Genomic DNA, 14,469 nt, shown 5'->3' on the forward strand with positions numbered 1-14,469 from the left:
AGAGACACTGCCAGCTATGGGTGTGTGGGATCTCCTACCTGGTAGGTCCTTTATCCAGCATGCTTCTCCAGCACATTCAGTACATCTTGGATAACAGGAGACTCAGATACATATCTGGTCTGAGTGCAGCCTTCCTCCACCCACTATAGGGAGAGCAGGTATGGCCAGTACAGTCCTCTCACCACCTACCGTGTGTAGGGCTCACAGCTGGTCTTCAGGAGGGACAGCAAAACGGGATAGTGCTCATTACTGCAGTTATCCAGTGCTTCCTGGTAGAGGTAGGACAGAAGCTTCACCCCCTACAAACAGTGAGAAGAAGCAGGATGGGTGCACAGCCACTCTAACACTTGGCACATGCCTGTCTAGGCAATATGGCTAACAGAGCACAGCACCACACTTGACAAGAATGCACAAGTCAACGGAGGCCTGCAAGCTCACACTGGAGGAAAGGAGGGGGACTCACAGTGGGGAACACAGCCCTGGGTTCTCCACTGGTCGCCAGGGATACAGTGCCAACACCACAAAGCTCAGCCAAGTACCTGGACACAGAAACTGGATCAGATCAAGTGACAAGAGCTCAGGGTCCCAAGGACCAGATCAGACTGAGCAAGCTAAACGTTCATTTTCCCTTAAGTGACTGGTCTACAGTCTTTGAAAACTACTTATACCCACAACACAGCAGATCTTAGACCCCGACAGAGCCCTGCCCAGCACTGTTTTCTGTGCTGTCCTCCCAGATGGCACTGACACATCCACACTCAATGGTGGGCTCACCTCCACGCCTCCACACCTCATCCTTGACTCCTTAGCTCCACATTTATGGGACCATATGAAACCTCTGCCTTGTTACCACCTTGTCAGACTACAATGAGCACAAATTCCCCTCATGAACCCTCTCCCTCTCTACCCCACTGCAGCCCATGTCTCACATGAACCCCCAATTCCTTGTTGGCTGATAAATCTCCTCCCATATTGCCACCCCCAACTTCTCTCAGTGGCTAGCAGCTGCCAAGAGACACTATGGCTGTTTACCAATGAGCTCCCATGTGTCAAAGGCTGCCCACTGCCTTCCCTCCCATGCAGTACGATTGGGGCAGAAAGCCCTGGGCCCAGCAAGGCCACTGTCGCAAACAGATGGAAGACAAACTCATTATATGGCACAGTGAGCAGTTGTGCACGGACTGTTCTTCTAGGCCCTCCTTGACAGGGAGCAGACCTGGCTCTTCACTGCCCTGAAAGTCCATGTCTGCTCCTGAGGCCCATGCAAGGCCACTGTGCCAAGATTCACCTGAGCTGCCGGCCCAGCTTCTTGAAGAGAAAGCCAATGGTGAGGAGACTGAGGGTGGGTGGAGTGGAGAGCACACAGGCACGGTAATACTGCAAGTACCTCCTTAGGCCGCTGGTGAAGGCCTGTGGAAAAGGAGGAGGAGAAGGCACTGGGATATGGAGGCAGTCATTACTCAGAGCTTGGAAGGACACACCCAGGCTGGAAAACAGAGCTGTGCTTCCATGCCATAGCCTGGCGGCCCCACTTCCCAAGCAGGGAAAAGATGGCTTAAGGCCAGCTGCGAGGAAGGCGCTTTACTAGAAGACACAGATTAGGACGAGGGATCTGCCAGACACAGCTCTGCCCCCTCGCGTCAGACTGAGACAGAGTCACCCGGGAACAATCCTGACCTTGGCCTGCCTCGCCTACATACCAGGAAACCAGCAACCACAGCCTCACCTCCCATGGATTCCCTTAGACCCATTCTGTACCATCTGCAGCCTCTGGTCCTCTTGGGGAGTCCACTCCCTGTTCCTCTGGCCAGAGGGCTTTCCCATGCAGCTCCTAATATGTTCCTGAAACCTATGTGGCTACTGACTTACCGCACATCAGAGCTTGGAGGAACCAGCTCCTCCAAACTGCACCCTGCACCCATCTCTCCCTGATGGCTGCCCATGTTCTCTACAGGACACTCTGCTAATCTGTCCTCACCTGCCCAGGCTGCCCAGATCCTGTAACAATCTACCAGCACACAAGCCAGCTGCAAATCTTTCAATAAACAGAAAACCCTGGGTACCTCAAGAATCAACTTAACACAGGAGATTCATCTTGCTACATACCATATAAGACAGTAGGGCTTATGGAGGGCAGCTAGCTTGTATTGGCTTACCCACCTCATAGCACTTGGTCCTTGCCCTCAAATTCCCTAACTGTTCACACCTGCCTCCCTCTGTGCCTTTGTCCAAACACAGCTGACACAAGTAAGACAATCTCAGCCTCCCAGCTTCTTTAGAGGTTTGGACTCAGGGTTCTGACCTCTAATTCTGCACCCTGATTCTTTTGTGAAGGTACATGGTCCTCCAAAGGCATACCTGGAAAACAAGGCCCCTGCTGCACAAGGAGCCTACAACAGGTTGCAGAGAGAAATGGCTCAGCCGTGTGTAACAGGTTCCATACTCCGCCACCTCTGAGAGGATGCTGCTGATGCTTTCAGGAGATGCACCTGACACATGCACACCCGGCTCCACTACAAAGGCTTGAGTCGGCTACAGAGCAAAGGGAAGGGGTTAGAGGTCACACACCAAAACCCTACTGTGGTGCCATTTCTCTCCACCATGTTCCCACCTGCCACACAAAACTCCCAAATTTCCTCCAAGTTCAAGACACACAAACAGAACATTCTGAAACCAAAACACAAGCCAAGGGGCTGGCAAGATGGCTCAGCAGTAAGAGAATATCTATGTATTTCCCCTTCAGAGGACCTGAGCTTGACGCCTAGTGTTAACGTTGGGCAGTTGATAACCACCATTAAGCTCTGCTCCAGGGAATCTGATGCCCTCTCTGGTTCCCACAGGCACCTGTACTCATGTGCATATGCTGACACAGAAACACACATCCTACGTGTGATAGCACATGCTTTAATCCCAGCATTAGAGAGGCAGAGGAAGGCAGATCTCTGATGTGGCAGCAACCTGGTCTACAAAGTAGCCCTAGAGTAACCCTGTGTCCAAAAAAAAAAACCAAAACCAAAAACCAAAAACAAAAAGCAGAGAGAGAGAGAGAGAGAGAGAGAGAGAGAGAGAGAGAGATATCACTGTTCCAGAAGACCGGAGTTCAGTTCCAAGCACCAACATCATGTGGCTGACAAGTGCCTACAACTCTAGTTCTGGTCTCCAGACATTGTGGTCATGCGCACAAACCTACATCCAGATACAGACATATACACATAATTTTTAAAATAAAATAAAAAAAAGAAACACACATAGACAGTTTTCTTGGAAGGTGCCTGCTAAACCTCAGGTACTGGCTCCTAATATGTTCCTGAAACCTATGTGGCTACTGACTTACCGCACATCAGAGCTTGGAGGAACCAGCTCTGTGTTTGTCCAAAAACAAACACTCAGAGTCTTGCCATGGCAAACTCCCTACAGTATGGTTAAAGCTGTGGAGGACAGCAGTAACCTCACAGGTCTTGGTACAACCCGAACAGATTAGGTACATTGGAAACAACATTCAGAACAAAAGTATTAACAGTAAATGGCTGTACTGTAAAAGATACATCAACATCCACACTGTCCACCTTAAGAAATCACAAAAAGAAGGCTCGAGAGATGGCTAGCAGTTAAAAGCACTGGCTGCTCTTCCAGAGGACTCAAGTTCAATTCCCAGCACCCATATGACAGCTCACAAACTTTCCAAACTAGAAAAAAAGAAAACAAACAAATGATTATAAACTGGGCATTATGCACATCCCTGTAATCCCAGCAGAGTCCAGCCTATCCTACACAGAAACTTATCTCAAAAAGAACAATTATTGCTGGGCATGGTGGACTCCTTTAATCTCACCACTTGGAAGGCAGAAGTGGATAGATCTCTCTGTGAGTTCGAGGCCAGCCTGGTCTAGAGAATTCCAGTACATCAAGGGCTGTTACAAAGAGGAACCCTGTCTCAAAAAAAAAAAAATGTTGTAAGAAAAAATATGGAGCAGTGAGATGGCTCAGTGGGAGTACTGGCCCATTTTTATGTCAACTTGACATAGGCTAAAGTAATTTCAGAAGAAGGAACCTCAGCTGAGAAAATGTTCCCATCAGTCTGGCCTGTGGGTGCATCTTCTTGATTGATGTGGGAGGACCCAGGTCACTGTGGGCAGCAGCACCCCTGGGCAGGTGGTCCTAGGTGGTAGTATAAGAAAGCAGGGTGCACAGGCCAGGACAGCAAGCTGGTAACCAGCATCCCTCCACGGCTTATGCTTCAGTTCCTGCCTCCAGATTCCTGCCCTACTTGAGTTCTTGTCCTGACTTCCCTCGGTGATAAAATCAGTGTTACCTGGAAACCATTTCCTCCTCAAGATGCCTTCTGGTCTTGGTGTTTTATCACAGCAATAGAAAACCTAACTAAGACAGCAGGTCAAGGTGCTTTTGCCTACTTGAGTCTGATCTCCAGGACTCATGTGGCAGAAGGAAGATCCAACTCCCAAAAACTGTCCCTTGTCCTCTACATGCACACTGTGACACATGTCTCTGCCCCCCAAGTAAATAAATGTAATTAAGAAAGAAAAAAATCTAGGCTGGGACATAGCTCAGTAGCAGAGCACCTGACCAGTCTGTGCCAGGCCCTGGGTTTCATCCCCAGTAACACACAAAATACACAAAAATAATTATATATCAACAAATTATAGTCCAGATCAAATGCAAAATTTCTTAGACACATATACAGTTACATAGCTGACTCTAAAATATAGAAATCTTCCTATAAGAAGTTGAACCGTGAGTCTGTGGTCATAACCTCGTAATAGAATACAATAGTAAATTAAATTCTGTGTTATATGTGTTTTTACAGTTTAAGAAAAATAATGGGGGAGGGGGATGAGTATGGGCTGGAAAGACGGCTCAGTAGTTATCAGCCCTTATTAGTCCTGCAGACCTGGGTTAGGTTCACACACATGACAGCTCACAGCCACCTGTAATTCCAGTTCCAGGGGATCCACTACCTTCTCCTGTCCTCCACGGGCACCAGGTACTCAAGTACATACATACGTGCAGACAGCAAACTCATAAGCATACATACATACATATGTGTGTGTGTGTGTGTGTGTGTGTATACATATATATAAAGAAATCTTAAAAAAAAAAAAAAAAAAAGAAAAGAAAATCAAAGAAACTTGAAACACCAAAAAATCCTGGACTCAGCCAGGTGGTGCTGGCGTGTGCCTTTAATCCCAGTACTTAACAGGCAAAGGCAGGCGGATCTCTGTGAGTTCTAGGTAGCCAGCCTGGTCTACAGAGTGAGTTCCAGGATACCAGGGCTACCTCAACTTGAAAAAAAAAAAAAACCTAAATAAATAAATAATTTTTAAAAAGCTTGGACCCAAAGGCTTGCCTAGCGTGTGTGGGCAGGAGACTAGTGGTAGCCATTAGAACAGCTTGATGGAGTAGAACAGAAACATATTCTAATGGGCTTGCTTTCTTTCTTTTCTTAATTATTTAGCTTATTTGTTTCTTATGTGTATATATGATATGTGCGTGCAGCTCTGGCTGTCCTAGAACTCTCTATGTAGATCAGGCTGGCCGTGAACTCATAGACATCTGCCTCTGCCTCCTGAGTGCTGGGATTAAAAGGTGTGCACCAACATGCTAGGCTGGTAAACTGATTTTAACTGCTGAGCAGTCTTGCCTCTCCTCGCCACATTTATTTTACTTATTTATTTATTTTTTTGAGACAGGGTTTCTCTCTGTAGCCCTGGCTGTCCTGGAACTCACTCTGTAGACCAGGCTGGCCTCGAACTCAGAAATCCTCCTGCCTCTGCCTCCCAAGTGCCGGGATTAAAGGTGTACGCCACCACCACCCGGCTCCTCTCTACATTGTCACTAGTTTTTTTGTTTGTTTTGTTTGAGAGTCTTACTGCATAACTCTGTATGGCCTGGAACTCACTATACGGACCAGGCTGACCTTGAAGTCTCAGAGATGTGCCTGCTTCTGCCTCCCGGAGTGAGAGAATCAAGGCATCTTTATGTGGGTTCTTATCGACGGAGGATTCAAACTCGGGTTCTTGTCACTTTACCAACTATGCTATCTCCCTAGGCCTATTTTTGGGTAGAGTTTTATGCAGCCCAAGCTAGTCAAAACTATGTAACCAAAAATGAACTCTGATCCTGTCCCCACACCCAAGGTAGTGGGATTAAACTGTGTGCCACCATATCCACCTCAAACTTTCAATAGGGACGGCATACTCACTGACCAGAGAAGAAAGCCTGGTATTCAGAAGGTAGAGGCAGAGGATCAGGATGTCCAAACCAGCCTAGGTAAACTTTCTCTCAGTAAACCAACAAGTACATAAAAGTAAAGGGTAGAGGGCACCAGGGGAGTCTTTAGTCTCTTTTTTCTTTCTTTCTTTTTTTTTTTCCCCTTGGTTTTTCAAGACAGGGTTTCTCTGTATAGCCCTAGCAGTCCTGGAACTCACTCTGTAGACCAGGCTATCCTTGAACTTAGAAATCCGCCTGCCTCTGCCTCCCAAGTGCTGGGATTAAAGACATGCACCACCACCACCTGGTAAACATATTATACAAAGGCTTTTTTAAAAAGATTTTATTATTATATCTAAGTATACTGTAGCTGTCTTCAGACACACCAGAAGAGGGCATCAGATCTCCTTACGGATGGTTGTGAGCCACCATATGGTTGCTGGGATTTGAACTCACAACCTTCACAAGAGCAGTTGGCACTCTTAACCGCTGAGCCATCTCTCTAGCCCTCTTTTTCCCTTCTTGAGACAAGGTCTCGCTATGTAGCCTAGGCTGACCTCACAGTTGCTATCCCCCTGCCTCTGCCTCCAAATGCTGGGATTTCAAGTCGGAGCCATCATCCGCAACCAGGATGGCTTTTGCACTAGGATGACTAAACGGTATCTATTGGAAACTGGACACATGCACAGAGCAAGCTTGGACTCTCTCGTCCCAGAATGCAAGTGAGAATGAATGGATACTTTCTGTTATTGCACTGATCGGGATAAGTATCTTTTGTTCAATAATTTAAAGGGCATCATTAAGTCAACGCTCTCAAAATCTAAACAGAATTCCTGTTTTGTTCTGTAATATTAGGGATTGAACCCTGGGCCTCTCACATTCTTGGCAAGAATTCTAACACCAATTTACCTAGCCAGTCTAACCTGTGGCTGTCTTTAATCAGCCCCACCCACAGAGTGGCCTTCCCTGGCACTCCTGGCCCTGCATCTCAAGCTGAGCATGTGTGGGGAGGCCATGCCATAGAAGGCTGATCTCATGACAGCCCTGAGCCCTTCTCACCCGACACAGGGAAAATGTAGCAGAAACAACGCCCAGCAGAACGTTCAGTGAGTCTTTCACCAGCTCGCTTTCCTCCACCAGCACAGGCTTCGGGGCCTGTAGAAGGCCCCCACTGAGGGCCTGTAGCTCTCCATGACGGAGCCTGCAGAACCTGTCAAAGGCATCCCGTCCTGCCTCAGTGAGGTAGGGCTCCTCTCGGTGACCAGGGGGGCTGTGAGGAAGACAGAAGAGACAGGGGTGACCAGATGGAACCACATGTACCTAATGCCAGGTATGCTCTCCCCAGACTACAACTGAGTTTCTCAGGCAAATGCCCTGAGATCCCCAAAGCAGCACCCAGTCATGATGGACAAGGACAGACTCACACAGAGAGTATTCTTCCTGTGTGTTTCTTGTATATGTGTATTTTATTTTACTGTGTGTGGGGGAGTATGTGCTTTTTGCTTTACATATATGTCTGTGTACCACATGCATGCCTGGTACCTGCTGAGGCCAGAGGAGGGTGCTAGATGCCCTGGAACTGGAATTATAAATGGTTGTGAACCGCCATGTGGGTGCTAGGAATTGAACCCAGGTCCTTTGCAAGAACAAGTACTCTTACTTGCTGAGCCAACTCTCCAGCCCCATTGTTTTATTTATTTTAGGTGTTTTGCCTACATGTATGTCTATATACCACTCGCATGCAGTCCTACAGAGGCCAAAAGAGGGTATTAGATGCCCTGAAATTAAAGTTACAGATAGCCAAGAAAGGCCAGCCTGGTCTAAAGAGTTACAGGACAGCCAGGGCTACACAGAGAAACCCTGTTGCAAAACAAAACAAACAAACAAAAAAATTATATGCTAACTTAAAATTTAAAAAAATAATGGAGCTGGAGAGGTGGCTCAGCAGTTAAGAACACTGGCTGGTTTTCCAGAGCACCCAGGTTCAATTTCCAGCCCCCATATGGTGTTCACATCTGTCTGTAACTCCAATTCCAGGGGATCCAACACTCTCACACAGACATACATTAAGGCAAAACACCAATATACATAAAACAAATATATAACTTTTAAATGTTATGTATTTATTTTATGTGAGTAAACTGTCGCTCTTTTCAGACACACCAGAAAAGGGCATCAGATCCCATTACAGATGGTTGTGACCCACCATGTGGTTGCTGGGAATTGAACTCGGGACCTCTGGAAGAGCAGCCAGTGCTCTTAACTGCAGAGCCATCTCTCTAGCACAATATATAGTTAATTAAAAATATATTTTTTTAAAAATTAAGGGCACAAGTACATACCCAGGCCTGGTGGTGCTACGCAAAAGACTAAGGCGGAAAGATCTGAGTTTACAGCTAGCTTAGGTTACATAAAAAGTTCCTTTCAGAGAGAGGGGGAAGAGGAAGGGAGGGAGGGAGGGAGGGAGGGAGGGAGGGAGGGAGGGAGGGAGGGAGGGAGGGAAGAGTGCAGATAAGCAAGCACAAGCTGGCTGGGCTCTGCATACCCCTCAGCATACTGCAACAGCACTCTATGCCTCCAGCACTGTGCATTCTGCATACTCTTCTAGCACACTCTATGTCCTCCACAGTACACATTCTGCATGGAGGTTTTGTTTGTTGTTTAAAATTTTTTCGAATATTTGCATGTATATCACATAAATGAACCAGAGGCATCAGACCCCCTTCACTTAGAGCTGGGGTTTCAGGCGGCTGTGAGATGCCCCATGTGGGTGCTGGGATTAAAGCTGGGTGTTTTGCAAGAGCTGCATGTGCTTGTAACCACTGAGCCATCTCTTGATCCCCACAGTCTGCCTTTTCTACCCTCACTACACACCCTCCAGCACTCTGCACATCCTATCCTCCACAGTGCATCTCTACATGCTATGCCCATACTGCACTCCCTGAGTAACACAACCATTAGCCATCATGGAGCCTGGGCTAGAGTGAGTCTGAGGCCACCCTGGGCTACACAGTGAGACTCTGTCCTACACAACAAACTGCCCATGGAAAATCTGTTTAACAATGCTCAAGGCTCAACAAAGGCATTATTCCATTCTTTCCTATCACAAGTTTCTTGATTTCTTTTTAAGATTTCTTTTTATTTTATATACATGGATGCTTGGCTGAATGTATGTCTGTGTACCACATGCATGCCTCATATCCTCAGAGGCCAGAAGAGGGCATCAGAGCCCCTCTGTTACAGTTAGCTGTCATATGTCATATGTCATATGTCATATGTCATATGTATATGTATATGTATATGTATTGGGAATTGAACCTGGATGTGAAGATCAGCCAGTGCTCTTAACCATGAAGCCATCTCTCCAGACCCATTTCTTAATCTCTTTTTCTTTTCCTTTTTTGTTTTATTTTGTTGTTGCTAGGTTGGTTGGTTGGTTGGTTGGTTTGATTGAAGACAGGGTTTCTCTGTATAGCCCTGGCTGTCCTAGAACTCACTCTATAAAGACCAAGCTGGTATCAAGCTCAGAGACTCGGCTGCCTCTGCCTCCTGCTTGCTAGAATTAAAGGTGTGCATCACCACTGCCCAGTTCTTTTTTAAATTTGCTAATTTGTGTTTGTGTGTGTGTGTCTGTCTGTGTTTATGTGCTGCCCATGTATGGAGGATCCTGTGGAGCAGACTAAGGCATCTGATCCTCTAGAACTTGGGTTACAGGACTGTGAGGTACTATGTGGGTACTGGAAATTGGGTCCTCTGGAAGAGTATCCAGTCCTCTTAGCCACTGAGACATCTCTTCAGCCGCATTTCTTTTTTCCCCGAGACAGGGTTTCTCTGTGTAGCCCTGGCTGTCTTGGAACTCACTTTGTAGACCAGGCTGGCCTCGAACTCAGAAATCTGCCTGCCTCTGCCTCCCGAGTGCTGGGATTAAAGGCGTGTGCCACCACGCCCGGCTAGCCCCATTTCTTGATGTCTATGACTAATCTCTTGGTCTGCCATGTAACCGCAGAGCCTGTGAATGGTCAAATCTTATTCCCATTCCTCCTCCTGGTTGCTGGTGCTGCTCTTCATCTAAGACCGTCAGACCCCAGATGCCTGCGACAGTGATGCATGTATATAGTGAGAGGCTGATGTAGGAGGATTCCTTGAGTTCAGGATTTTGAGGCTAGCCTGAGCAACACAACAAGACCCTATTTCAAACTACACTTTTGGAATACAGTCCTCCTAGCAGGAAATACTGCTAGAGTGCTTTGGAGAACACCAAAAGGATGAGGTGTGTTCACAGTGGAAGACAAATGAGATGCTAAGTGACCAAGCTTCCCAAACGATGACCCAGTAAAGTTACAGATGAATAGCACTATAAATACTTATAAATGAAAGCAATAAGTTGTAAGCCCTGGGTGGATATGGGGGACTTTTGGTATAGCATTGGAAATGTAAATGAGCTAGATACCTAATAAAAAATGAAAAAAAAAAAAAAGTTGTAAGCCCAATTTCTCAACATGTAAGGGATTGGCAGATAGGAGGAACATTTGCTTTATACAAACAAGAGAGAACCAAAACCCTACTGTGAAGCTGCAGGACAGAGAGGGCTCTGAAAGGCAAGACAACTATCAACACCATTTAAGCAACAAAGCAAGAAGCTGGCCATCCTATAAGGGAACATGTGACCAATGGCACTTGTGAGCACACCTAGGAAAGGTCCTCATCCAAGGTAGTGCCTACACACAAAGGCTTTATGGCTCCCCTGACCATGTGGTCCTCTCGGACACCCTGCAGGGCACGAGAGGCTGCGTCAGATGGCACATGACTCCTCTAGCCCTGACTATGGACTTCAGTGCTTCTCACCTGCTTTCCCAAACTGAGTAGCAAAGGATGTGAACAAATGTCTATAAAATACACATCCCCGCCGGGCAGTGATGGCGCACGCCTTTAATCCCAGCACTCAGAGGCAGAGGCGGGCGGATTTCTGAGTTCAAGGCCAGCCTGGTCTACAAAGTGAGTTCCAGGACAGCCAACCAAAAAAAAACCAAACCATCCTCAGACCACTAGAGGAACTGAGACAGAGACCCAGCCCCAAGCCCAGATATCACAGGGTATGCAGCTCCAGGCTTAGCCAATGTCAGCCACTAAGGGAAAGGCTGCTATGGCGGATGCTTCTACCATAAGGCAGTACAGCCATCACTTCCACTCATGAATAAGTTTCCTGAAGCATTTCCCAGACCCTGAGCACAGAGCCTACTAGCTGCTCTAGCACACCTGTCTAACACTCCTGGTGGAAAGCAAGACTGAGCTGCAGAGGGAACTCACAGAGTTAACTCCACTAAGGTGAAAGGTGTTAGTGTCCCTCTCTCTTCCGCTTCTCTCACCTCACGGAAGTCAGACAAGATCGTACACTAGCTTACCTGAAACAGCAGCCTCTCACTCTCAACACTGATATTCCTACAAACTGCCTGCAGTTTCCAAGTAAGCTGTTGATATGGGGCAAAGGCACAGTGCATTTAAAGGCAAAGAAAAGGTCACATACCATCCAATACGCTCCCAGCACCTCCGCTTGCTGGCTTCGTATGTGAGCACAGCTTCCCACAGGTCCAAATCGGGGGTCATGCTTGGTTCAGACTGGGAGTCGGGAGTTAAATTGGAAGCTGACTGGAAACCTTCATCTTCCCACTGATCCACAATCTGTGGGACCTGGAGACCACCGGAAAAAGTAATTCACTATCCACCTCTCCCTGTATGCATTTATTAAGTGTGATGATAGAACACTTAAACTGTATCCACATCCATTTATTCCCTAGAGGGACAGACCTAGCAAAGCAGTCTACTTTTCCTCAGTGTACTCCACAATGCACCCCTCCACAATACATGATGACATAGAGAGTTAAAATAATCCGCTATTAATTTCTAGGCAGGTGTGGTGTGTGCCTGACATCCCAGCACTGAGATTGAAGTAGAATTGAGTCTGGAACCAGACTGGGCTGCACAGAGTGATCTACTGCAAAACACAAGGTGTTAATTTTTTACCTCACATACAGCATGGCCTCAATTTAGGGAAAACAGCATAAGAAGTCGTACAGGAAGCCCAGCACCCTGGAACTGAGGCAGGAAGATATCCATGTGTTTGAGGCCAGCATGAGCTACACTGAAACCCTGTCCTTATGAAGCCTGACCCCTCAGCACTCAGGAGAAAAAGAAAATTATACTAAACCTAGAGAAAGTTATGTACGCCAAGATTTTGCTGTACCATCATTTAAATTTGGAAATAAATATTCCCTTTAAAAATAATAATAGTAATAATAACTGAGGGCCAAACATGATACTTTAATCCCAGCACTCAGGAAGCAGAGACTGGAAGATCTCTGTGAGTTCAAGGCCAACCTGATCTACAAAGCAAGTCCAGGACAGCCAGAGAAACTGTCTCGAGAAATCAAAAATAAAAATAAAAAATAAAAACAAAACTGAGAAGTAATAGTTTGTCCTCTTAACAAAATTTACAAGTAATAAAATACAAGAGAAAATGATAATTTATTCAATGACGTGGAGGTGGGTTGGGGAAACCCATGTTACAGGTGAGGGGGTATACAAAGCATGCACACCAGGTATCTTTGAAATGATGTGGCTTCTACAACTTAAGGGCAGACTTTCTTTTGGATGGGGGGTGTTGTTTGTTTTGTTTTGCTTTTTGAGACATGGTTTCTCTGTGTAGCCCTGGCTGTCCTGGAACTCACTCTGTAGATCAGGCTGACTTCGAACTCAGAAATCCGCCTGCCTCTGCCTCCCAAGTGCTGGGATTAAAGGTGTGTACCACCACTGCCTCTCTTCATTTTAATTAATCTGATTTCTGAACTAACAGCACTAGAGAAGTGACTTAACAAGAAGCTCTTGAGGAACAGGATGGGAAAGGTGCACGTTGTGTTTTGCTTACTGGTGAGCAGCTAGGACATTCCTGTGCAAAAGGATGCCAGCAAATCCTCCCCAACACCTCTACATCATGACTGTCTGCTCACCTGAGGCTTGGACAGAAGCTTGCCAACAGTACCAGGTAAAAGAATTTTCCAAACCTCTAGGGTTACTGAAAGGGAAAGAAATACTACCTTGATGGCTAGTCCAGAGAAGTCCGCGCTGTCTGGCACAGGTGGTAGGTCCAGTCGCACATCCATGTCATAGGTGCGGCTATGCACAAGTGCACCAAAGAGGGAGACCCTGGTGTCTCTCTCAAACCTGTCACCACAAGAGTCACCAATTGAGAAGAGCCCAACGGTGGGCAGGCCAGTGCCTGGGGCAGCCTCCATCACCTGAAGCGCTTCCTGGACCGTGTGATGACACAAATTCTCCTCCCCAGAGATAAATGACCGAACGTCCATTTCAAACACACTCAAGTCATAGCAATCGTAGCCGCTGTAGGGTATGTTTCGGCCTGCATGCTTGTTGTTAAAGAAGTAATCCCGTTTTCTACGCAGCACTTGAGGGGGGCCACTTCCTGCCAGCTGAACTAAGAGGTCCAACACTGATGCTACCTCCACAAAAGGACAGTCAGGGGCTGCTTCAAGTTTCTCCACGAGCTCCTCCAAACGGTCAGCCTCTGGCCCCAAGCCCCCCACCCTCAAATCGAAGGACAGCATGAGGACCTTGTTTTTCACGGGGAGCTTCGACGAGTCGGGCTGCCGTTGATGGGTGTCCTCTTGAAAAAGATTTGCGAAAAGGGCATTGTAGGCCACCCTCTTAAGGCTCCGCTTCGCCCTCTTCCTGTTCACACTGCGCTGGCCGGGGCGAGCTTGGGCAGCAGGTAAGAGAGCCTCGCAGAGGTCATCGAACAGCTGGGTGATGCTGGCCATAGTCACTCTCTTTTCAGCCCAGGACCCTCCTGACTGGTAAACTTTGCACCTAGGAGTCACTTCATGCTCTCAAAGGCCAAAGCTCACCGTAGGTGAGCCAGGCTCAAAAAGCGGACCGCCCGTGGCTCCACACCCGGCAACCCGGCATCCGCGTCTCAGGTTTCGCACTGCAAGAGGCCACACGCCGCGACCCTAACAGCCCTCAGCCTCCACCTGGCGCTCGTCCTCGGCTCTCCCGGACCATGACAAGTTTACCGACCGAATGCGTACGCCCCATGACCAGCCTGCAAGCCCGGGACGCCCGAACTGGGACTCCCGCCGCTCTGGCGTCACACCCACGCGACGGCAGACAACACCAGGAGACGCACGGGAAATACGTCATCAGGCCCGCCCTAAGTGGGCGAGGCCT

General features: G+C 47.5%; 1 protein-coding gene across 5 annotated transcripts in view; it reads right to left on the reverse strand.

The window, feature by feature from the left end:
* The window catches only part of Tubgcp6 (tubulin, gamma complex associated protein 6), a 24,112-nt gene extending 9,661 nt beyond the window's left edge, over positions 1-14,451 (reverse strand). For 4 of the 5 annotated variants that reach the window (XR_384017.3, XR_384016.3, XR_001781546.1 and 1 more), the window contains exons 1-7: positions 13,320-14,451; positions 11,753-11,916; positions 7,288-7,498; positions 2,359-2,532; positions 1,289-1,410; positions 464-539; positions 190-299 (exon numbers count right to left, since the gene is read on the reverse strand). Coding sequence is in view for 2 of the 5 variants with exons in the window: in XM_006521093.2 (XP_006521156.1) it covers positions 190-299; positions 464-539; positions 1,289-1,410; positions 2,359-2,532; positions 7,288-7,498; positions 11,753-11,916; positions 13,320-14,060 (1,598 nt within the window). In the remaining 3 variants the exon portion in view is untranslated. The remainder of the gene's footprint in view (positions 1-189; positions 300-463; positions 540-1,288; positions 1,411-2,358; positions 2,533-7,287; positions 7,499-11,752; positions 11,917-13,319) is intronic. The other variant, NM_001163319.1, reaches the window with a different exon arrangement.
* Positions 14,452-14,469: the final 18 nt, after the last annotated feature.

The sequence above is a fragment of the Mus musculus genome, chromosome 15, assembly GCF_000001635.26.
Source record: "Mus musculus strain C57BL/6J chromosome 15, GRCm38.p6 C57BL/6J".
NCBI lineage: Eukaryota > Metazoa > Chordata > Mammalia > Rodentia > Muridae > Mus > Mus musculus.